The sequence below is a fragment of the Colletotrichum aenigma genome (assembly GCF_013390185.1).
Source record: "Colletotrichum aenigma strain Cg56 chromosome Unknown KSG_Cg56_contig10, whole genome shotgun sequence".
NCBI classification, from domain to species: domain Eukaryota; kingdom Fungi; phylum Ascomycota; class Sordariomycetes; order Glomerellales; family Glomerellaceae; genus Colletotrichum; species Colletotrichum aenigma.
In genome coordinates this window covers 1458796-1482707 of record NW_023500916.1, presented here as the reverse complement: position 1 = coordinate 1482707, position 23912 = coordinate 1458796, and the positions used below count along the sequence as shown (strand labels likewise).

Here is a 23912-nt window from a genome sequence, read left to right as displayed (position 1 = left end):
GGTCTCGAAGACAGCTTTGGCTTGAAGCATGAGTGCAGTGCAAACTTGACTCAAATAGGTCGCGCATCAGGGGGAGGCGGCTGACGCTTCACTGCATCAGCATCATGGACTCATTGGTATTTCCCAATGTGGCAATTGGGGGAGCTTCGTGCTAGTCAAAGACAGGTCTGAGTGGCTTGCAGACTAGGAATAGCGCCCGCTTGCTTACCGCAATTAGAGCTGTGACAAGGAAGCGGGAACGCTGGCTTGCAAGAAGCTTCGAATCCCAAAACCAAATCTCAAACTCCGTTGGGCGCACTCGTCGCCCTACAAGGCTGCCTACATGGGTGGCTTGCTCTCAGTCAGTGTTGCAAATCTCCTCGTAGAATTCGACGGGCATTCACTGGTTTGATGCAGAGCCACACAGACAATGTCGGCGCTCCTACGGGCGCTTGCACGGTAGATGCCGAGCGGCGCCGACCTTCGTGAGGCGCGGCTATGTATCCCTGGATCCTGAAATATTCCTTTTCGGGGTTCATCGATGGTTGCCTAGATCTTCGAAAACACTTTTCTTGCTTCATCATGATCTTCGCACCTCAGCAGCTGTACCTGTTTCGGACAAGATGGCTTGGCTTAGCCTGGCGAAGCTTGAGGGCATGGCGTTTATGGGGAAATATGCGCATCAGCCAGGATATGACCTGTAGCGCACCTAGACCCTTTACGGATGGCTCCAAGCCGAAAAGGGATTATTTACATGAGAGACGAGAAATTCAATGAAAAGGTATCAGAAGATCATCGTGCGATGGTGAGCATACACGAGTATTTTTGGGATGGGAGACAGGGAAAAGTGAGGTCGAAGCGTGGACAAAGCTCATAGAACGCGTTACGCGTACGAGTTAGACTTCACATTGAATAAGGTATGAGATTGCTCTCGAAAAACGCCAGCAAGAAGCTGCCATCAAGCACGTTTGTGGCAACTGCAACAACAACGTTGTTTGCGCTGGCCAGAAGATTGTGAGTTCAAATCGCTATCCCCAAGCCAGTCAGTTTGTATCTCTGGTATGACACACCGCAGAGCTGCCCATGATATGCTGCGCCGTCGGATTAACGCAGGCATAATCACTGGCGTTTTCAATTGCCGCAGTAGCATAAAAAGAATCCATGCCTGCGTTATTTGGAGATGGAGATTTAAATGGACTTCTTTAGTACGTCTAAAGGAGCCTATATTTTTGGACGGATTGGCTGGCAAGACACCCCGCCAGCTTGAGCTCTTGCAGCCTATTTTCAATCCGAGCTACCTTTGCAAATTCATGTCAAACATCATCTCGAAGGCCTTCTATAATCTACACTCTGGCGCCGTCGCTTCTGTTGCTGGCGTCTTTCTAAAGACCCTGCAACGCTCCATTTGCTTTCCTTGTACTTGATCTTCGGCCCCGCCGAAATTAGTGGAAGACGAAAGAGATTTTGATCACGTTCTTAACCTTTCCACCCAAGCCGACAGCCAGAGGCGCATGCACACTTACCACACCGTGCTGTTCCTATTCATTGAGTCCCCTATCATGAGTTACATGACGTCGACGCCAGTGCGCTTTCTCTTTCTTTTTTTCGCAATCTTTTTCTCTTGTGCTTACAATCCAAAGCATGGTTGGTTCATGGAGAGATTGCGACTCTGAACCGCTTCATCGCTGATGTTCTGAATTCTTTATGTTCTGAATTCTTTGAATCATCATACAAGGCTTGAATACCTTTCGGGGGGCAGGACCGACAGTTGAATTTGGCCTTGTACCAGAAGTTTCATCACAAGGAGGCTCATTGTGGCTTGCATCATGGTTGCGTCGCATAGTCGACACTCACGCATTTCGCCGTCGGCTTAGACCCTCTCGTATTACGAACGACTCCTAGGTTTCCTACCCCGAATGAGTTCAGATACACTGAGGATCAGTTTATGATCGCCATCCAGAAGAAATACAAATCAACCAGAACTGTCAGTCCTAAATCGAGGTCCTTTCGGCGTGGTCATGTATGAAAGGCCAAGAACAAAGATTGGCGCAAAAACGCGATACCTTCCTGGACTGTCCGTCCTTTACGATAGAGCCATTACCTTGAATAGAGGCTCTGCGACAATCATGAAAATGATAAGCTGTGGAAGCAGCGGGGTCCCACTATCGCTGAAGCCGATTTTGCCACCCGTCAGACTTCATCATCGGGTTAAAAGGTTGATAGTCACGCCGTCTCCCTCTTCACCTATCTAAGTCTTCCAATGGCTGTTACTGAATGCTTCGGTGGAATTTATCAAACGTAACATGATAGCGATAGATGAAAGGGGATTCTGATGCGACCGATCAGAGACACACCATTTTCAGGCTTCGATGATCGCGCAGTACATGGGAGCCCAACTATTGTAGACGAGCACCCTTTCAATTCGCATCTGAATTTCTCAAGTCATATAGACAGGCCTACTTAGCTCGGGGAAGCCAAGAGAGATCTCGAATTTAAATGCAAAGCTGAGGCTTAAGATGCCGAGCAGCTGCCAGTGCTGCTGATGACGACGACCGGGATCGCATGGCTCGGGCCGGCAAAAGGGTCGCTCAACAAACTATATCAGTACCCTCAATTGGTACATCTTGACGTAAATTGGCATTTACATCCCGGGACCTTCATTTTCAGAACGGCAACTCATTGCTACGCGTACAAGCGATGTCTGGTCCAGCCCTCTGTGAGTTACATGTTCAAACGTCGTGTCACCATAGTTCGAGACGCCGTTCTTCGAAGGTTGCCGCGCCCTGGTCAGAAAAAAAACCCGATCACTGGAAATTCAAAGTGAGATAAGGACTGATTCTCACGGACGAACGCGTCACCGTAGACTCGGAGGAGACTCTACGCACCTAGAGCATCGAAGACGTCCATAGCTAGCCGTTACTCGCCGACCCAGACCGGATCAGGACAGTCAAGATCATCGAGAGTCAGTATTACTGGCAGAGATCAGAGGACTGGCGATCTGGGAACCACACTCAGGGATGATCGCCGGGTCGTGAATCATCCATTATGGGGCATTCGAGAACCCCAGACGCATACCACTGCCACTACCAGAGGGTACAAGCTCTGGAACGGATATAGATGGTTCACTTCCGTTTGAAAGTAAGAAGATGGGAGTAACGACTGCTCAAGCTCATGGCGAGCACGCCGAATAATCGTTATCGATGCTAAGATTCAGATCATTCACAGTCGGGCCCTATAGACGGCCGCTGGCGTCTCCCGAAGTCCGTTGCCCCGAAGTAATCCTACACAGCGAATGGATAATGCCATGTGTATCTGGACATTATCTAACTCGAAGCGGATTTTCTTGAGTGGAAGATTCCCGCAGTATGGTTAACTCCACCTCAAGTGTCCTTCAGCATAATATTGCACAGACGAATAAACAAATTGTACAGCTTGAGCACTGGGCTTCCCGCTTTAATCACCTCGAAGAGAGACCTGAGCCCGGGCCCAGTTTTCTGCATTATCTCCTGCTTTACAGCCCGGTACCGTTGGATTCATGTGACGCATCCCTCGGCCGGTGGCATAAGGTGGCCAGGTATCCCGTGCTAAGTTCTGCGACGCCAGCTTCTCACAGAGATCCCCTCAGAGATCGTTTCTTACGCCTTGATTCTAATCAAAGCCAAAGATCTGCCTCGGCCTCGATCGTCAAAAGGCGCTGGCAACGCAATATCACGACATGATTCGCGAATGTCGATGGCTTATTCCCGCTGTGTCCACCGAAGCACAGTATTTTTCAGGATTCTATTGCTGAAATATTCGAGGACCGCGACGAGGTCTATCGTCAGACTATGCTGCCAGCAGCATACCTGTCTTGCAAGGTATCCTTGTCCTGGCTTGGGTTAGGGCGACGTTTTCATCTCGACACTGTTCTTCATATCTTCTAAGGGAATGAAGCGACAGAAGTGTACTCCCTTGTCTTGTCTTTTACGGGACTGAAATGACGGGCACTGGAAGAAAAAAATAAGGACGCCGGACAGAATCCTCGGAAGAGGGAAAACTTATCAGCCCCACAACCGGGCCCTGCTGCGCATCACTTGAGGCCTCTATATGCCTACGCAGCAGCTGCAGTACTTTTGTACTTCAGGGCCATACGGGATCCGCGGCAAGACCAAGTATGCCACGATCCTCGACCCCCGAGTTGCCAGCCGTCACAGCTTCGAAATCATCCCGAAGAACCAAAGAACCAACAGCATGGTATCTTCCATATGAGTGCGAGTGAGGGAATGGTTCTCGAACCTCCCAAGAACGCTACAAAGAAGCAATCTTCTTCGAAGATTCGCCAACCTGTCGTCTCGGAGCCTTAATCTTAGTAATAACGGTGGTAGATAGTACAACCACCACGGGGTGTAACAGATACACGCGGGGGTGTCATGCGATCAGGCATTGAAGCTCGAAGACGGAGAAATTTTCACCTGAGGTGTCGGGGTGTTGATAGGAAATCTTCCTCTTCTTGAGAATGGCGGAGACAAAGCAAGTCCTTAATGAACGGGCCGAGATGATGAATGAGGAACATCTGGCGGTGGCCTACTTGTACCCTCGGCCGGTAACATTGGTTTTTGGTCTTCTGCCAAGCCATCCTTTTCAAAATCATAAACACGAAGATATGAGGAGTGGGATGAGGGTCTCGAAGGCTACATGTTGGTGGATGCCAGGCCGGCGTACCACCAATTCTGATGAGGCGTTGAGTAAGGTAGTCAGAGCTTATCTGTGTTGAGAATCTACCACAAAGACAGCCACAGTCCAGTCGACGACATACTTCAGCACGGCCGCAGTTATGGCACGAACATAAGTCCTCTAAATATTTCGGGCTGCTATCGATGCTGTATTGAAGATAGCTGTTCCTCGGGACATGTTGGGTTGCTGTAGCAACATTCCATTGGCATGGGCGGCGTCAGTATGGTATCACAAATGGAGAAATAGCTAGCAGATTCAAAAAACGCCGCAATGTCCGAGGAGGAATTCCTCGACATCACCTTCGAAGGTTTGCCTGCCCAGTACGGACCCATTTTCCTCTTCCGTCTTGCCACTATTATCGAGACATATACCCAGTTTCTCAACGCAGAATCTTCGTCTATTCTTACTACTAAAATCCAGATCCTTTATATTTAGCCCCTATTCACGGCCAGGGGCTACGTGAGGCCCCAATTCCACCGTCTTACGATCTTCCTTCTCCTCACCTACATTTCTTTCTTATACACTCCTTCGAATTAAATCTGCTATTACTTTTGTTAATCACGAAGCGCCTTGTTAAAACAATAGTGATGACTGCGAGTTAGGAATGCTTTCAGGTATATTTGAGCTTGCTGACTCGCTTTACCCCAGACTGTTCTTGTACTTCAATGGGTCATGTGTAGTGTGTGTTGACCAACCTTGGAGAAGCTTGAAGTTGCCGTGGCCTTAAATGTCGCCCAACCCACTCACGTTCAACCACCTAACTGGTTTATAAGATATTTACTCCTACGGAAGACTCGAATCTTTAAGTTCTTCGCCGTTAACTCCTCAGTCAATCATGTAGAAGGAAAACAGAACCCCGGGACCAGGTTCTTCCACAATTTCTGTACCCAAGGAACCCCGTGCTCGAAGCCGTCAGGTCAGACCAACCACACGGAGTATGTGCTCAGAGAATCTTTTCCGAGACGAGCCTCACTGTTATGCGAATTATTCGCGCCCTCAAAAGCATCCCCAACGGATCTGGAGATGCGATTCGGGTGTTTGACAGTCCCGAAGGACTCTATAGCCTCTCTTGCGGCCCCTTCACCCCATCAACACCCTCGTCCCTTGTATTACAGCAGAATAGCCTGAAGCTGCGTGTCAACCTCGATTGATCCACGTCATCTAGCTTTCCATTCTTGGTTACGTCAATTTACACGACCAAGAGGCACTAAATACTGCCAGCTTCATAGTCTGCCTTCCCCCAGCCATGATCATGGGTAGCAAAAGTGGATCACATTGTCCTCTGTCTCTAAGCATGCCGAACATTTCACAGGGCAATATTGGTCAAGAATTAGAGGGGATTGCAGACCTATATGGTCGGGCTAAAGCCCTTCAAGCATGCTTCTCCTGCAAGATGTTCTTGTCCCGGCGCGGGGGAAGCAAAAGGGATAGGCAGTGGCAATCCGTGAAGGATTGCCAAGAGATTGATGACATAACGACCCGGCCCTGCTGGGCATCGCTCGACGTCCTCTTGTGAATACACAAACACCATTATATAAACTGCGCATTCAATATACGGCGGAGATTGCGGTTCTGTGCCGGATATGAGTGACGATGCAGACGGGAACCCACTCACAACCAGTGTGTATCAACGGCCAAGGGGGCTTTCACTCGGTTGAATATCTGAACACATCAACGTGGTCGGGCCGAAGACGGCACGCATTGACGGTTTTGCGGTTAGCCTATGTTCAAATTATGCGAGTTACACGCAGAAGCAATGCGAAACCTTGGAAGTGTCTCGGTTTCCCCTACTCATCCCTCTCCTCACTTTCTTACCGTGCAATATGGAGAGGGAGCGATGACATTGAAGCTCAGGTCATGGCGGCTGTCTGGCTAGCATACCACGAAGTTTGACGAGACGTCGAGTAGCCAGAGTTTACCGCCCGGGTGAAGCGCGTAGCCATGGAGAACGCATGGGTCCGGGTCGTCATGGTTCAACTTACCGGCAGCGGTGGCGCCAACATAGCTCCTCGTCATCTTGCGTTCTGCTGACAGATCCTTTCTGGAGAGCAACATCGCTCGGGACATGATGTGCTACTAGCCGACGATCGGCGTTGCCATGAACATTGGCGATACGGTTGAGTGGGCATCGCTTGACAAAACCTCCTGAGGTCCGCCTGTGTCACCGCCGTGGACGATCCCTACGAAGCTCAAGCGGATGTCAACTTCAATGTATATGAATAGGAATCGCTGAGGCATATTTAATGGGCTGTGGAGAACCGAAGTTGCACTCAGAGGTACTGCATGCACTCTTTGTTGCTCGTCACTTCGACACAGCAACTCATAACAACGGACATATCCGTATGTTGAGAATTGACGGAGGGAAAAAAGACAAGACACAGGTTCCTCAATAAATTCAGGGTTTGTCGTCGTCGTCAAAGGTTTTATGTAGACTCTAAGTAGGACATTACCATGAAAAGCTTAAAGATAAAATCTAAACATATAGACAGAATACCCAACTGAGTCCTCGGACCCAAGTGACAGATCTGCTCCCAATGATAACATCTATGCCGAGAACCACCTGTGAACCAGCTTACTGTCTGCTTAGTCGTTGGCAACCATGGTGAACCATCCTCCCCTCCGCTTAGTCGTCGACAGCCAGATCAAGTGAGAGGGCTCACAAATAAACCCAGGTCCTTTCCTCGAGACAACAACAAACCCATCTGACCTTTTGCCAAAATTCCTGAAAATCCTTTTCCTTCCATCAACGCGTTTCGTCGAGTAGCTTCCACGGCCATTGCCATCATCATCATCAACAACGCAAGCTTCGACAAAGCGACTCACAAAGCCTTCTTCATCTTCGCCTTTGCTTCGTAACATAGCCGAATCGCAGACTCGAGAATATTCGACGCAATCGCCGCATCCTCTTGGCGGAATTTCACAGAATGGCTACCCAGGAAGCTCCCTCGACCTCGACCGACGCGTCTGACCGCGGCGGCCCCCCTGCTCCCAAGCGTCAGAAGGCCGACAACGACGACCTTCGCATCAAGTCTCCTGGAGACAACTCTCTCAAGAAGTAAGTTTCTCCAATCTCGAGTTGTCGAATCATAATACTGACCTCCCCAGCGTCGGCGTCGCCAACCCCGACAACCATGGCCCGGTCGATCACGACCCTCCCCGCCACGGCGGCTTTGGCCCCTCCCACGCTCTTCCCCAGACTCCTCAACCCGACCCTCGCGCTCTTACTCCGACCAACATCGCGGCCCGGCGGCTCTTGAGCACCGCCCACCTCAACCCCATGGCTCCCCCTTTTCGGCCTCAGACGCCCGATCCGATGGCTCCTCCTTCTCGTCCCCAGACGTTCGTGCCGATGGACCCTTTCCGCCCTCAACACCCGAGAAACCCAGGCCCTACCTCCAGCCAGCCTCAGGTGTCCTTCCCCTATCCGCCTATGCTGAACAGCCTCGGCCAAGTCTGCCCCCAGCCGTCTCAGCAGCAGGCTTCCCGTCCCCAGGTGCGTTCTCCCAAGTTCGGTGAGGAGCAGCTGGGCTACTTCACCGATGCGCTGCATGACCTGGCCGGGGAGATCACCGCGTCCGGCTTCGAGGTCCCCTTCTCTGTCTCCGATGATGATCTGCACAAACACTCCTATGAAAACACTTGGGAACAGTTTGTACGGGACTTCAAGGCTAACTCGGCCCAGAACACGAGACCTCTGTCGCCCTCTGACCTGCCTCCCGACATGCTGGCTCTCTTTCGCGACAATGAGGAGTACGTCAAGAAGAGCATCAATGCTAGCAAGGAATACTTTAGCGTTCCTCGGGTTGCGGTTCGTGCTCCTTCGGCTGCTCCTGCGCCCAACTCTGCGGCCCCTGGTGCTCCTATCAACCGGGCTATCCAGGCAGCTCGCATCAACTCCGGCCGACAGCAGATTCCCGGAGCCCCCGTACGCCCGGCTATCCAGCCAGCTAACGTCGTCTATGGCCGACAGCAGACCATTGAAGGTCTCGTCAACCCAGCCATGCAGTCGGCTTCGTCCAACAACCCGACTCCTCCCCCTGCTGGCCTGCAGCAAACCGCCAATGTCGTCAGCGCAACCCCGAAGATCCCCGCGGCTGATGGAGGCCCTACCAACCCGGCAGCCCAGCCAGCTTCATCCAACGGCTCTGCCACCCCCAAGAATGGTCAGCAGCAGACTCCCACCGACGGCAGCGAGACCCCGAAGATGCCGCCCATGGGACACTTCCCGACCAGACCTGCTCCTCCTCCCAAGCGCAAGTCAACCAAGCGTAAGGCTCTTCATGATGCCCCTGGTGGCGCTCCTGATCTCGCCGCCGCCTCGTCTGCCATCGGTGGTCACGCCAACGGCCCTGCTACCGGCACCTCGAACCGAGCCCAGCCCGCCAACCTTGGCATCGGTGGAAACACCTCGATGGGAGGTCCCAATGCTCATCCAGCCGAATTCCCAGCTCCTGAGAACCCTCACGCAGACTTCCACCTCGGCACAGGCTTCCGCTCTAATGTGCCTAGCACCAAGACCGAGCTAGGCCTGCTAAACACCCCCGTGGACCGCCGGATCAGCCATCCCTCCCCTCGTCCCGCGGCCGCTCAGCCTGCTCCTACAACCGGCGGTGCTCGTCAGCATCTTGCGGCTGCTCCTCCTTCAGCCCAGCCAACTGCTGCTGCTCGCCAGGGTGCTCCTCAGCAATCTGTGGCTCATCCTCCCCTCCAGCCCAGCGCCGGCCCTCGCCAGTCCTTCATGGACCCTCTTCCTCCTCACATGAGACCCCCGGCCGGCGTCCGTCATCCCTCTGCGGGTCCTCCTCCCGTCCAGGCCGCTGCTGGTGACCGTCATCCCTCCGCGGCTCCGGTCCAAACTCCCGCCGGCGTCCGGAACCCTTCCGCTCATCCCCCTGCTGGTTCTCACCCAGGCCCTCGCCAGCCCTTCATGGGCCCCTCTCCCGCCTTCCACGGCCGCCCTCCCCACCCCGACAACCTCATCGTCTCCAGGTCTACCCTCAACCGCACCCTCACGGCCCTCATCAACGCCCGCCGCACCGTCGAGACGTTGATGGCCCAGGCCGACGCGGGCAGGGACCCGACTGTGCTCAGGGAACAGGCGCGTATCGTGGAGAGGGCTATCAGGAACGTCGGCCTTGCGGCTGTTGATTTGGCGCAGGGGGTTCGGGTTGAGGAGTACTGGCCGAATGTTAACTTGGATTTGCTCTTGCATTGAGGGGCATCGGAAGATAGGGTTGGAGGAACGTCGTCATTCGGGATCGTTTTTGGAGTTGTAGGAATGAATACCCAAGGGAAGGCTCGTTGGTTCTGCTTTTTCGTGAGATGTCAGGATTATGGATTCGGACAGACAAGGGATGTGTACATTACCCAGAGAAGAATCGTTGCTCATCATTCCCTCTTATCTTGCGTTTATACGATTGTGACGTGTTGAATGGTTGAATGACTGTTGTAGATGGGGAGTGAGTGCGAAGACCGTCCGTCAATCAGAGCACAGAGAGCACAGGAGGCGAGTAGACAAGGCAGAAATGATTTAAAGGTCATCAATTGTTTTGAGTTTGAACTACCCTAGAGCCCCCACTCCGTGACGATCTCCAAGTTGGTGACTCAGGCGCCAGGTTTACCTTCAAGCAAGCCCTCAAGCACAGCAGTTCGGCACCTATTGATAGACCTGGTAGACGTCCCGATGCGTTAAGGAGCGATGTGTAGCGGACAGGCTTCTTTTGAACCATAGGATAAGGCTCCTTAAGGTCATGAGCCCGTGTACAAGGTGTGCCGGTAGGGGGTAAACTCCTCTATTTGAAGGCATACTTGAAGGTATGTCTGTTGGTGGTGGAAGCAGCTAAAAGTATGGCGATGTGGATGACGATGTCTTTCGTAGATGAGGTGTAGTGCGGCGAGAACACGTGGCCGCAGACACAATTCCATCATTGGCGTGGGCAGAATACCGTCAACGGCATTCATCCAGGGCGATTTAGCCGCGCCGGGAACGCCGCTGTATCATCTCTCCATGCCCCGCCGGCCGAAAGTTTCTCCAAATGAGGCGTCACACTGATGCGCGACGTGGCCGAAAGGGCGGCGCGACGACGGTGTGTAGTCAACCTCGGAAGGCCAGCTGTCCTGTCGCCGACATGCAGGCGAGATCTCGCATGCCGTGATGGCATACGCGGGGAAACTCCCCTCCGTTCGCCAAGCCTGTCCCGATTGGGCGCCACGGGTACCCCTCCATGCAGCAATCTAACTGCAGGGTCCTGTATCTCTCATACGCCGGGCGCAACCGTCAGCCCGGCGCGATGCGAGGTGCCGGAAGTGCATCTTTCGGGCGGGATGATGTGTCCTCTTCGTATCCTTCTCATGTCTTCGTTCAATCGGTGCAGCGCCTTGGTGTGTAACGGGAAGCGGTGCTCAATGGTGGCTATTCTCGCGGTCGGCAGGTTTCCGCCGCGATTGCTCATGGTCTTCGTTCGTGGGTATCTTCATGAAACATTTCGGTTCGTACGGTAAAAAGGTCACTCGGGGATGTCGATCGGAGAAGGGTGCAAATGCATGCGCGTAAAATGAAGTATATTGAAGGCGGCCGGCGAAGCTGATGCAGTAACTGGCAACATCGTGGGGGTATCTTTCTTCCTTTTTTCGAGTTCTGCAACAAAAAATAAAGGCGTCGAAGAAGACATCACGGGGTTTTCAGTTGGTCTTCTGCTTGGGCGGGGACTTGAGCTTGCGGGAGATGGAGAGGACGGTGACGCCGGCGACCATGAGGGCCTCGACGCTGAGGAGACCGATCCAAATGGCGTTGAGTATCTGATCCTCGTAGCCAGTACCAAGGTACATTGACATCTTTTCGTGAAGCATTGGGTATCCGCCGGAGACGAAGAGGAAGGCTTCGAGAACGTAGAAGGTATACCAGTAAGGACTGTAGGGCGCATGAAGACGAGAGGAGATTAGCAGAAGTCCAGAAGAAGGTGCCGTCCAATAGTCTTTATATGAGAACAAAGCGCATGGGGGAGTGTTTTTTGCTTATTTGCGGGTGCCCCATAAGCCGTGGCATGTCATCAAACAAAGTGTCCCTTTTACTAAAATAGGAGACTCGGAATTGCGGAGACGGTGAAACCTTGCGGCATGGAAGATCCATGGCGGGGAGGGAACGGGCTTTTTTGCGGTTGACGCACGGACTTCCCGCTGGCGGCGGGCGTGACAAAAGAGACAAAGAAATGCAATGCAATGCGAGGCGCGGGTTGAAACGGTGGGCGTGGAGGGCAGAGCCAGGTAGGTGTAGGTTAGGTTAGGTAGGGCGGAAAGAAGGGATGGATGGATGGATGGGACGAGTTCAGACAGAGTTCAGACGTCCGGAGAGAAGAGCCGATGTGTAGTGTGTGTTGTGTTGCGGGTGATGGTGCATGGGTTGATGGGAAGGGACATTTGGATGTGATACAGACGAAAAGGCACGAGACACGAGGTTGGTGGTTTCGAAGGGAAGGGAAAGCAGAAAAAGCAAGACAAGACAACCAAAGACAGACTTACCGAGACTCGTCAGTCAAGCGCACCCACTGAATTCTGGTATGGTCAGGCTCGCCGTACTGGGAAACTTGAGCAGCGATGATGAGACCGAGAAGGACAAAGGACCAGAGGAACATCATGCGCCCAAAGAGGGTGACGTGGGTATTAAAGTCCCAGAGGGCGTCGAAGACGTCCGTGACGATGGAGGCCATATTTTTCCTTGCTGGTCTATTTTTTCTCCTAGTGAACTGGTTCCTGGATTCTGGGAGCAAATCGGGCTGCGATGGTGTGGATTTCTGTCAAGGTTGGCGAGTGCGCTGGATGAGCGGTGGCGGGAGAGGAAACAGGATTGGGGCGACGAAGCGCGATGACTGGACAGGCTGGCGAGAAATCTGGAGCCGACGGTCTGGACGGCGCTGGAGGTGCAGTAGAGTGCAGCGCGAGGGTGGAAATTCGTGGTGTTGGATGCGGATACGGCGCAAAGGCGTGTGAGCAAGCGCAGGTGGCGGTGTGACACGGACTGGCCAGCGCTGCGTGTTGGTGCTATTTAGCGTTGTTTGCGTTGGTGTTCTGCGCTCAATCTTCGTGTCTGTCTCCTTGCCTGGGTTGTGTGATGCAACTGGTGCAAGGGCGACGAGGGTGACGAGGGTGATGACAGGCTGAGAGAGAGGAGAGGAAAAAGAGACGAGGGGGAGGGGGAGGTGGAGGGGAGCAAACGAAAGAGGAGGAGGGCTGGGCTGGGGCCAGAAAGACGAACGGATGGGGGCGGGCTGGCGGCTGCGACACACAATGGATGGGGGCCTGCTGATTGAATCCAGCTAAAGGTCCAGCTGATGATGTGACCACTGACCAGACCAGACCAGACGAGATGACGAGGAAAGGGAAGGGTAAGGGTAAAGGGGTAAAGGTGGAAAGTTGGACGGGAAAGTGCAAGTGACCACCGACCAGGTCTGCCGTCAATGCCGCGCTTTGGGATTATGGTTAATGTTGATTACCCAGATTATGCAACACCATGTCCTGGGGCTGCAGATGAAGAACTTCTTAAGAAGGCGTAATAAGCAGTCAATCAATCCGACGAGAAACACACAAAAAAGAAAAAAGTGGCGGCCAGGTTTTATTGTTAAGCGCTGAGACCCGGTCGCGTGTCTTATCGGCGCTCCACGTGTCCTTATCGCCGGCTTCAAATTGGGTGGCGCCGCCCCTGCCGGTTGGCGGCCCTCGCGAACCGGCAAGCTAGAGCCCATTAAGCTGCTGTTTACCCATGAAGGGTCTTTGGATGGGGGCCCGCTGCACTGCGCCGTTGGTCCACTGCACGAGTCCACTGTAAGGCCGGTCCAGGCCTGGTTGCTGGGAAAAAGTGGAAGGATGATGCTGTGATGGACGAGGGGTATTGCAGCAGCCAAATTAGCTTGACTGGCGATGGGGAATTCGGCTGGGTTGGCATCGACATTGTTTGCTGCCCTTTTTTCCGACTGATGGCTTGCTTTCTATGATCATCTAGGTAAGGCATAACATGTACGCAGTAGAAACGGGATATGTCACTGCCAGATCCGGCACCAGCTTTTGTGGAGTGTTCTGTGTGCTTGCTCAGGTCATGCGGGCAACCTCCACCGCAGCCGCTGCGCCGCATGCTTGCCTCGGAGAAACAGGCAATGAAGACCGTTCATCCGCTATGAGACCAGACCCGAGTCGTCTCTACATACTTGGCAGTTCTGCCAGATGCCGCCTCATGCGCCGATGAGATCGTCGCACTGCCCTCTGGCCCAGCAGCAGCAGCTGGGAGTGCCTTACCCTTCACCTGGAAACCGGCCTCCAAGGTGGGGCCGTGACGCCGAGCTGCACACGCCGTAGAATCCGCACCGCCGGGCTGGTGGAGGCCCGGGCTCCGGCCCGCACCGTGCCTGCTGTCAGAAACATTGGATTGCTCGCGCCTTCCTGCATGGCGAGTGCGATCATTCATCTCTCCTTCTTCAACACAACATCGCGACTCGTCTCGTAAAAGTCTGCGCTTTTCCGATCCGATCTCAGCTGTCAGCCTCCCCATCCCAACCGGGCAGGTCGTAGCCATCTAGGCACGATAGGTACGGATACTCCCACCACTCTCACAAACCTTGTCTGTCCAGGCTGCAAAGTCCCCAAACATTTCCTCTCATTTCGCTTCACCAGCCTTGCTCACCCAGTACAGCATCCGATCGTCGGGGCCGGCCCATTCCTCTTTCGTCCATGTCGCAACACTTCTTCAGGCACTGTGCACCAACAACTCAGCTCTCACTATTTTCTGACTGCGCCGCTCACCTGCCTCATCGTCTCGTACAGATCCCCTGCACCACCAACACCGAGTAGCATTTGGCCCCTGCCACTGCATGCACCCAGCCTTGCAGCCGTCCCACGCAGAGCGGGCCACTGCCTGGCCGCACTGTGTGTTGGTTCTCTGTTCCATCATCACAGCCCCCAAACTGCGTTTCAAACCTGATCGCGGGCGCTTAATTATCTCTCGCGCAAGAGGTCCACCCACACGAACGACTCGACTCCATCTAGCCTTGCTGCAGGAACAGGCCGCCGGCATGCTACAAAAGATTCTTAGCCGCTCCTCCGGCGCGGGACGCTGTGCCACCAAAAGAAACGAAGACTGTTGCTGTGCCTTCCTGTCTCATCTGCCAGATGGAAATCCTTCGTTCCCGCCAACGGTCGAGATTGAGGAGCTAGGATCATGGATACAATCGCCGCCGGGCACCGAGCCTTGAGTGGGAACACAGTCAAGAGATACTCGATCCCTCGAAAACCAATCGCGAAGACGGTCGTACCGACTGCCGAGGAGTTGGCCGTCTTTGCCCAGTCGACACACGGCCTGACCATCGACACACACTCGAGACCGCCGACGAGGGAGTACGGAACAGGCGACGAGGAGCAGTTCACTGTCCTTCGCCAAGCATCGCCAAAAGAATCGCCGGCGAGTCCGTCTCGACAGAACAGCGAGACGCTGCCCGAGACGAAATACGATGAGCCGAGGACTCGTGCCGTTAGCGTCAGCGATGGAAACGGAGCCGAGAAGGGCAAACTTCACCGCAGTGTAACCTGGAGACCCAAATGGCTGCGACCTCAGTCTGTCGGTACATTTGCCGTCTTCTTCCTCCTCATGACGGCAGGCCTGGTGTTCATGATGCAGTATAGCAATCAACATGATGGCCTCGTCAAGACTCAGGCGAATTTGGTCTACGTCTGGCGAATCGGGCCCGTTGCAGGTAAGCGTCTCATTACCAGCACCTCAGTACGTTGTTCGGGAAACTAACTTTCGGCAAGCTATCGCCCTTCTTGCCGTTTTATGGGCACGAGTGGAACTCCAGGCTATGCGGTATATGCCGTGGATTGCAATGCGCCAAAACATGCCCCTGGGCAAAGACGGCTACGCGCTCGACTACACAGCGATGTCGGCATTCGTGGCCCTGATTCAGTCTCTGCAGCACAAACACTATCTTGTGTTTCTGGCCACGACGATTGGTTTTATTCTCAAAGCCCAAATCATCATGGCACCCGCGCTGTATGGGCTCACGACGGTTGAGATACCAAGCAACATCACCACGGATGTCCTCGACTCCTTCAACGTGGGCTATCTAGATGACACTGACGACACCACACCTTACTATGCGGCTCGAGCGATGAAGGATTTCGACATGCTGTATCCCTTTGGGGTCAGCAAAACAGCCGCGTACCAGACATTCCGGGAAGTGAACGGTACTGCCAGAGGAACCTCTGAGTCACCAATGACGGCTATTGTGGATGCCTTTTTCTCGGACATGCAGTGCTTGAAGATGCAGAGCCACTCAACATGGAGCACAACCTACAGCGAAGGGAAAGATGGAGATATCGTCACCACCGTTGGTGTGAATCTCACGTTCGAAGGCTGCGATGCTGAGATACCGGTCATCAACTACGAGGTTCCGCAGCCAAGCATCCACAGTGGTCGCTCTTGGGAGGCCTGGGGCACCGTAAATGAGACTCTTTCTCCCAGGCGACCGTGCCGCAACCTGCCCGACCAAACTCCGCAGTTCGTCTTCTGGATGGGTCGCTTCGATAGATCGGCGACCAACTCCTCAAGGATGTACCTCACTGACGGCGCTGCCGTGCTGTGCTCGCCGACTGCGTGGTTATCGAAAGTCGAGGTCGTGGACGACGGTATCATACCAAAGATCACCGTGCTAGAAGACCAGCCAAAGACTATCGTCGCGGCAGACACGTGGAAGCTGCTCTACAAGTCGATCCCAGAAAACATGGGAGGACATTTTGTGCCCGACACATACAAAACGAACACGGTCGGACCCCTCAAAGCCAATCAATTATTCTGGGGCAATGACTACGACTCAGGAGACGCCAGCTTGATCACCACGGACAACTTATACGACTCTGTAAAGAACCTGACGCAGACGCTAGGTCCCTTCTTGGGGCACTATCTTCTTCGAGAACCCGACAATTTCAAGCATAATGGGGCTTTCCTGGAGAGCACTGACAAGTTGATTGTCAACCAATTGGTGTGCGTGGTCATGATCGTACTATCCGCGCTGAGTACTTGCATCGCCTTCTTGGTTGCCATACGCTTCAGGCGTCGCACGGCTGTCTGGCATCGAGACCCCGCAACTATGGTGGGCAATCTCATCTTCTTCCGTGATCATCCAAAATTCGTCGAAGGCGTTGAATCCTCGGCGCTTATCGACATCTCAGCTGTATGGAGACGGTGCAGATTCACTCCGACGGCTCTCAGGCTTTGGATTCGGGCGCCCTTCGTCATCTTCGTCGCCATCCTTGCAGCCGGTCTCATCTACACACTGCGTCTGTCCGAAACATCTAACGGATTCGTCGATGTGAATGAAGACGGCTACTGGCATCTCCTTTGGACTTCGCTACCAGCTACAGTCGCTCTTATCGTTTCTGGATATGTTAGCTCATGCGATCATATTTATCGAAACCTCGCACTCCTTTCATGTCTGTCTTCTCGACCATGCAGCGTGGAGGAGGTCGACTGCTCCTTACTCGACATGCTTGGAGTCCGGGCACTTTACCACTCTTTCCGTCGTCGCATCTGGGCATTGACACTTGCGCAGACCCTGGCTATTATTTGCGGTTTTTTGACAACTCTGCTTGCCGTCCTCTTCACTGTAGAGACGGTGCCAGAGCAGACGAACCTCCAACTGACGCAGCAAACCTGGTTCGGAACTCAACCGGGCGCAGCGGATAACAACAGCGCTCAGTACTCTGTCACCAGGATGGCCTTGGCTGGTCTTATGAGCCGAGCGGAGGGGACCAACTTCAGCTCCTCTCGCAACACCTTTGGCGATCTTGTATTTCCAATTCTTGGCGGTCTGGACGGTATTGAAGATGCGCAGAACAAGACGCTGAAAATGACCTTTCCAGCCGCGCAAACTCAGTCAAACTGCGAGAAGCTGCCCGACGACCAATACTCTTTCATCTTGAAGAACAACATGACAGAAAGCGGGCTGGATTACTATCAGACAACGGTGACTGAGCCCTTTACCTGCAGCAATTCCAAGCAGACAAGCGCCAACATGACAAATGTTTTCAACCTGATGTCCGACGCGGGAATTGTCGGCGATTACTTCGCTGGGATCATGAGGTCCCACGAGAACCTCCGAGAGACAATCGGTGTCTGCAACCTTCGAGCGGAAAGCGGCTTCACGGATGAACAGTACTTTCCCGTCAGGACGCATACGTACTATTGGGGCAAGTACTCGGCGATGATAAAAGGGTTCGAGTTCCTGGAGATCTGGAAATGCAACTACACCGTCGCCAAAGTCGACACCGAGGTGAACTTGATCAACGTAGATGGGGAGTTCATCATCGACGCGGATAACCCGCCAATCACCGACCCTTCTACCATGAGGACCTGGGATCCCCCGATCGATCTTCCTTTGGAGGCGGGACTAAGCCGGGTGGAACTTAACGATACCCTGGCGGACGTGATGAAAAACGAAATACAATCATACGTCAAGCCATGGGCAGGGGATTTGGAGGTGGGAGAGCTTTTAAGGCGCCTGAATCACAAGTACAGCTTTATCCAGGGCCAGCTATTGAACGTCGAGGGCCGTCTGGGGCTTGCTGAAGACTCGACATCGTCTGGCGCGCCAGGAGCCCTCCCGGACATTGACGCCGTCGTCATCGACACAGGTCGACGTCGACTGAAGCAGAGTCCTATGATCACATACATCATCGTCGCGATCCTGTGCTTGGCAGGCGTCGTCAACTTTGCTGCCATTCTCTTCAAATCTCGGGAGAGTGTGTTTAACATGGGCACCAGGGGCTTAGCGCCCGAGGGCTTCAGTAGCATCGAGAGCATGGTCGGTCTCCTGAGGGGATCCAACGCCGCGGACCACCTACCGTCGGGGACGCACATGCTTTTGAAGGAGGAGCTCCACGGGCACATGTCTAATGTAAGTTTTCAGATGGGATGGTTCCAGAAGCGGGATGGAACACGGGTCTTTACGGTTGGCGTCCTCGGGGATGACGGGTTTGAGTTGAAGGGGACGAAGAAGGCTACCGAGAATGAGATTGAGAGGTTGAGGAGGCTTACTTATGATACCTTTGGGAATGATTATATGGGGAACGGACATGGCGCTTAAGGTGTTTGACGGCTGTTCGCTCTCGACTTTTCAACCCATAATATTCTGGAGGGCTACACACAGCATGCACTATTCCAACATTGTTCCACATGTTCCTTTCCACATTATGATGTTTTTTCCTACGGCGAAAGCTTCCGTCTTCTGGCTTCGTCAGGGGGGGCTTGGAATGCAGTGATGGGGTGGCGCAGAATTCCAATTTCCAAATGTGGAAGTGGTACAGTAAGTTGACTCGGTCATTGGTGAATGACCCCTGGCGGGGTTCTTCCCTCGCGAGGGGCTAAAATCGCAGTGAAGGCTCACGGTCAACTCTGCACTCACACATTAGGCTATATCTATTAGGGTTGTTTGGTACTTTTCCATATATGTACCCTGCTGTATGTTGTACCTCGGCTGATTAGACTCGGCCAATAAACCTTGAATTCATTAGCTAAGGCTGTGGCAGAGCTCCCCTTTGGGGGTGTTAAGAATGCACTGCAGTGTGCAAGAAACTTTCGAGAGAAACAAGCAACAGGACGAAAGTGCAAAACGGTAGTTGGCAGTGAAACATCCACAGCAAGTTTGAAAGGCTGCGGAGGCTGACTGATGATACCTTTAGGAATTATTATATGGGCAACGGACAAGGTTCTTAAATCGTTCGGTCCTGATTCGGTTTATCAAGGTTGCTTCAGACATCAATTCAAGGTTCTTAACAAGCATAACGTTGCTTTTCATTTCTCGGATGTTCATTTCCAAGGCGGGGGGAGGCGATCGGCAGCTTCACGGAAGTTGTGAACAGTGAGCGGACTTGATGCCGGAAAGTTTCTGGCACTATTTGTTGATTGTTGAACACCACTGTTATCCCCTCGAGGGGAGGCAAGATTGCAGTGCAGTAGGAGGCATGACTGGGATGCCAGAGTCGGTCAAGTTCTTTGCTTTTCGCAATGTATTCGTCGATTTCGACCAATGGGGGGATGGAGTTGCAGCGGAGATTACAGGGGCCCAGGCAACGTCATTGGCTGGGTGGACACCTGAAATGTCTCCTTGGGAGGGCATGGAATTGCTGGGAACGGACTTCGTACCCGAGGTTTTCCATTGATGTGAGATCTCCATAATTCGGACCTGGCGGAGTTGATTTGATTTGCGATCATGACAGACCTTCCGTTGAGAGGAGTTAAAAATGCAGTGCACATGCAAGTTACAAGCTCCCACGCCGATGATTCGACAAGAACGAGTACGGCGAAATTCCAATGCACTCGCGGCGAGTGCTATGTGTAGACGCTACGGAAGTCGTTTAGAGCAGTCGCACGTTGCAAACATTAATTGGAAAACATGGTCTGTCTGTGCAGGTATCTGGTCTTGTTTATTTACTTGTGATTTCTTGGTGTTGTTATCCCGTATTTTCATCTTTTCAAGAAGGTCGGAGCACACAACTCCATAGGAGTGAACTGACGTTCGTTGGCTGACATCTCCTTCTAAGCCTCCTCGGGAGGGGTTAAAATTGCAGTGTAGCCCACACTCATTGCTTTTCTTTTTGTCTCACTAGATTAAGACACGTACTTTTAGGGTTAGTGCATTGATGCAGGATTACCTGCATGGATCGGGCACACATACAACTCAACTCCCCTTCTGAGGGTGGAAAGGAACGGTCCAAATCCGCTTCGTGCAGTGATAGCTGACTCTGATCGGATGGAACCCTACCACAACTCTGCGCAGGCTCTTCATAGTGGAACCAAATTCACACTCAGTAGTTATAGAGGGTAACATTTATGATGTATGTAGTAAATGCGGATGGCCGTGGTGGTATGACGACTTGATGAGGGATTCTAAGTGTCAAGTTGCAACGTAATTTGTTACGGGCAGAGCTTTTCTCGGGCAATGTAAGAAGAAAGTAGCAGTGCAGGTTTAAGATGGATAGATTAGATGTGATGTTCCTTGTTGGTTGAGAGCCTTCATCTCTCTTTTGTGGGCTTGAGGGTTAATTTGGGCATTCATGGATGCAAAGAATAACAATCTGTTCTAGCCGACCGTAAGTGTTGTCTTCTGGAAAGGTTGTTGTTGCTATTAAGGACGACTTCTTCTGTACCTTGATGAGTGCAACAGAAGCTTGGGAGGAACCAGTCGAAATGTAATGGATTAGTTGACCATCCTGGCAAGGCCTCTCTCGGGAGAGGTTAAAATGCAGTGTATTCGTAAGGGTATCATTTGGGAGTGAAGGGTGTGGATGGAATAGGAGGCTAGGGTTCCTTACGTTCCTTAGTCAATGGACTATCGTGTTATGCAGCGTGGCAGCATGGATGCAAGGCACGCCAGCCACATATCGGAAATAATCTGATGGGATGAACACAAGCGTAAGCAATGACATGTTGCTTGCGCCCGGAGGCATTCATAGAAAATGGATAAGACGGGCATGGTGTTTGAGGTGTTGTTTGTTCTCACTACTAATGTACCGTGGGCTTCTGTCAGGCTGCGTCAAGTCTGAAAGCACTGGAATCTATTTCCAAGAATTGTCTCCGTTCGGCTTTCATAGCTTAAATCGCGGTGGACGCTTGTGTGTCATCACTGCGTCAAGCGGGATTGGAAACACTTTCAAATGCAAAAGCTTAAAATCCGACACTGTGAAGGCTTTCTTGCTAGACCTGCAACTGCTATCCTTCAAAGCCTACCTAGTGGGTTTGGTAGCGCCCCTTCAGTCAAACTGTTTCCTCGGGGGATATTAAAATTGCAGTGTAGGCCTTGTTCTACAATCACACATGCAGCATACGTTAAGGTTACTTGAAGCCCCCCTCCCCTGCCCCCCGCTCTCGCTGCTAGCCCTGCAAGCCTAAAGCCTGACGGAGTGATTGGAAGAAGGCTGAGACCCCGTCCACAGTCACTTGCGCTATTGATACAGCGTGACGTACAGGAGTGAGCCTTGCTATATTTGTGAATCTTATTTAAGAGACGGTAACTTTATGATGTGGTGCCCTGGAATCATTTTTGTGATAAGTTATTGTTGGTGATTCTCATGTGTTGTATGTCGTCTTTCTATCGTCTGCTTTGTATGCCTTTTCAGCCTTGAATTAACCTTCACCTATTTTCATCACCGCTCTGCTGTGCAGAATACCAAAGCCTTATGTGCTTCTGGTCTGCATGGTGCTTTGCATTGGAGTACATCGTAAACGTCTCTTCGCAATCGTACTCGTCGGCCCCGGGGCAAGGATATAATTCCCACGTTTTGTCACAGATCTTGATGCGGAAATAATCCATTTCCAATGGCAGTTCTCGCGGCCATATCGACTTCTGTCGCCACCGTACCGTAGAAATACGGTTCTGAGCTGGTTATATTTAGGGGCTGAAGATACCGCGTCGCTTGGGAAGGGCCCGGTGAGTCCAGTATTAGGTCCCGCGGTATATAAATATGTGTCCATGCACAAAGGAACTCAGGTGAAGTATCTCTGTGTTGGAACTAAAGGTAAACATCGTTGTTACCTGTTCTCCACCTTACCGCGAGGAGGTCTCTCGCGACTGCACCTATTGATGCCTCCCTTCCCCACTGTTCCGACGCATATTCTCTCGCGCGGAACAGCATCGATGCCATGAAGTCTGCCGGGACCAGAAGGGACTTGAATGTCAAGCGTAGGCCCTAAAGAATCGTACAGCTAGGTAATCGGTGGAATCAGATCTCCCCAGACTTGGCTGCCCCTTACGGTAGGGGATGTCCATACTCTACGACTCGTCTTCCACTCTTGCTCTGTCAACGACTATCAAGTTGAGATCACCAGGGGCCGGGGACTTTTTGTCTTCGTCTCCGCCTTCGATTGAATAGTGGCAAGGGTCGAGTTTGCTTTTCCCGACAAGGTCCAAGTCCATCTGCCTTGTTGCTTCAGACACAGCATGCCGTTGAAGTGACTTCGCTGAATGACCTGTCGAGGGTTTCCAGCAAGATCGATCATCATTAATATAATGGGCACAGGGCTCTAGGTAGACGAGCTTTAGAAACCCATGGGCAACGTTGTTAGACATCGACTCCGAAAATCATTCCTAGAATCTTCTCGCATATTCAAAAATTGCCAGGGAAATTGGTATGCGTGCCCGCTGTGCTCGAGAATGGATTCCAACGATGCAGTGAGGCGATTCTCTCTAGCCTCAAGGCAGAACCTTCCTGAGGTTCGTTGAGACTGCAGCGGGTCATGCCAACTCTCTTCGCTTTCCACAGCAAACACTGGCGCTGGTCGCAAAGTGCTGGGTAGCGCTCTCCATCGCCACAAAAGTGTATCTATCGAAGGATGAAGAGGAGAATGTCTACAGTGGGACACACGCTTTACGCAGGCACGGCGCCCAAAGCTGTGGCAGGAGTGCAAGACAACTTGACTGCTGCGGGGTGGCTTGACCTGATCCGAAGCTACTTCTCAAATGTGAGTCTCAGAAAATGAAGCGTCAGAAAGTGTATTGAATCAATATGACCGGGATGAGATGACCCCGATCTGCGTTTTATAAGGCCAAGGCGCTTCGCATGGATAGTGGGACTAACGGCCCGTTCCACCGTTATCTTTCCGCTTACTGCAGCTGTCGCACATCTGTTTCTGCCACCCGGGGCGTCGCCCGTTATCGGAAATCAACCCCCATCGCCATCTTTGGCTTGGGTGGAAGTCTTGATTAGTTCGGACTTTGGGGACCCGTACAGCTTTTACGAACGAAGTCAACGCAAGCCGTCGAGTGGCATTCCTGGATCCCCCAGTGGGAGATTCTTTGCCGTATAGTTACTGCAAGAGCAGTGAAGACGAAGGTGCCATTTGAGCTCCGGAGCAGACGCAAATGTTATACCGCATTTACTTCCTCCTCTGCGAAAGAAGATCAAACACCAAAGCTAATGTCTATCAGGGGCCCGGGTCTCTGCGTCGGCCCGCTCATCTCGACAGTCTCCTTGCTCGTCATACAGAGACCAGGACATGAATTGTCGAGAGCAAGGATTTTAGCAACGCATCTCTTCTTGTAATCCGGTCAGACTGTTATCTTATTTGACAGGAGCAGCCACCAGAGCCTTCGTCAGGTTCCGTGTTTCCACGAATGAATCTAAGGTGTCTTGAACCTGTAGGATTCGCCAGTGTGCCGCGTGCTTCTGACCTAGGCGCCAGAGAC

The 23912-nt window shown here is 52.5% G+C and overlaps 3 protein-coding genes across 3 annotated transcripts; 2 read left to right on the top strand and 1 right to left on the bottom strand.

Annotated features, from left to right (window-relative positions):
* Positions 1–7616: 7616 nt before the first annotated feature.
* On the top strand, positions 7617–9907 carry CGCA056_v014275 (uncharacterized protein; the record flags this gene model as incomplete). The annotated part of the gene is made up of 2 exons (XM_037329517.1): positions 7617–7747; positions 7798–9907. The coding sequence occupies 2 exons, from the start codon at positions 7617–7619 to the stop codon at positions 9905–9907; spliced, it is 2241 nt and encodes a 746-aa protein (XP_037171474.1).
* Positions 9908–11373: 1466 nt separating this feature from the next.
* On the bottom strand, positions 11374–12398 carry CGCA056_v014274 (uncharacterized protein; the record flags this gene model as incomplete). Its single annotated transcript, XM_037329516.1, has 2 exons — positions 11374–11602; positions 12211–12398. The coding sequence occupies 2 exons, from the start codon at positions 12396–12398 to the stop codon at positions 11374–11376; spliced, it is 417 nt and encodes a 138-aa protein (XP_037171475.1).
* A 2498-nt stretch (positions 12399–14896) lies between these two features.
* CGCA056_v014273 (uncharacterized protein) lies at positions 14897–18815 on the top strand (the record flags this gene model as incomplete). Its single annotated transcript, XM_037329515.1, has 2 exons — positions 14897–15428; positions 15487–18815. 2 exons carry the CDS (start codon positions 14897–14899, stop codon positions 18813–18815), a joined length of 3861 nt encoding a protein of 1286 aa, XP_037171479.1.
* Positions 18816–23912: the final 5097 nt, after the last annotated feature.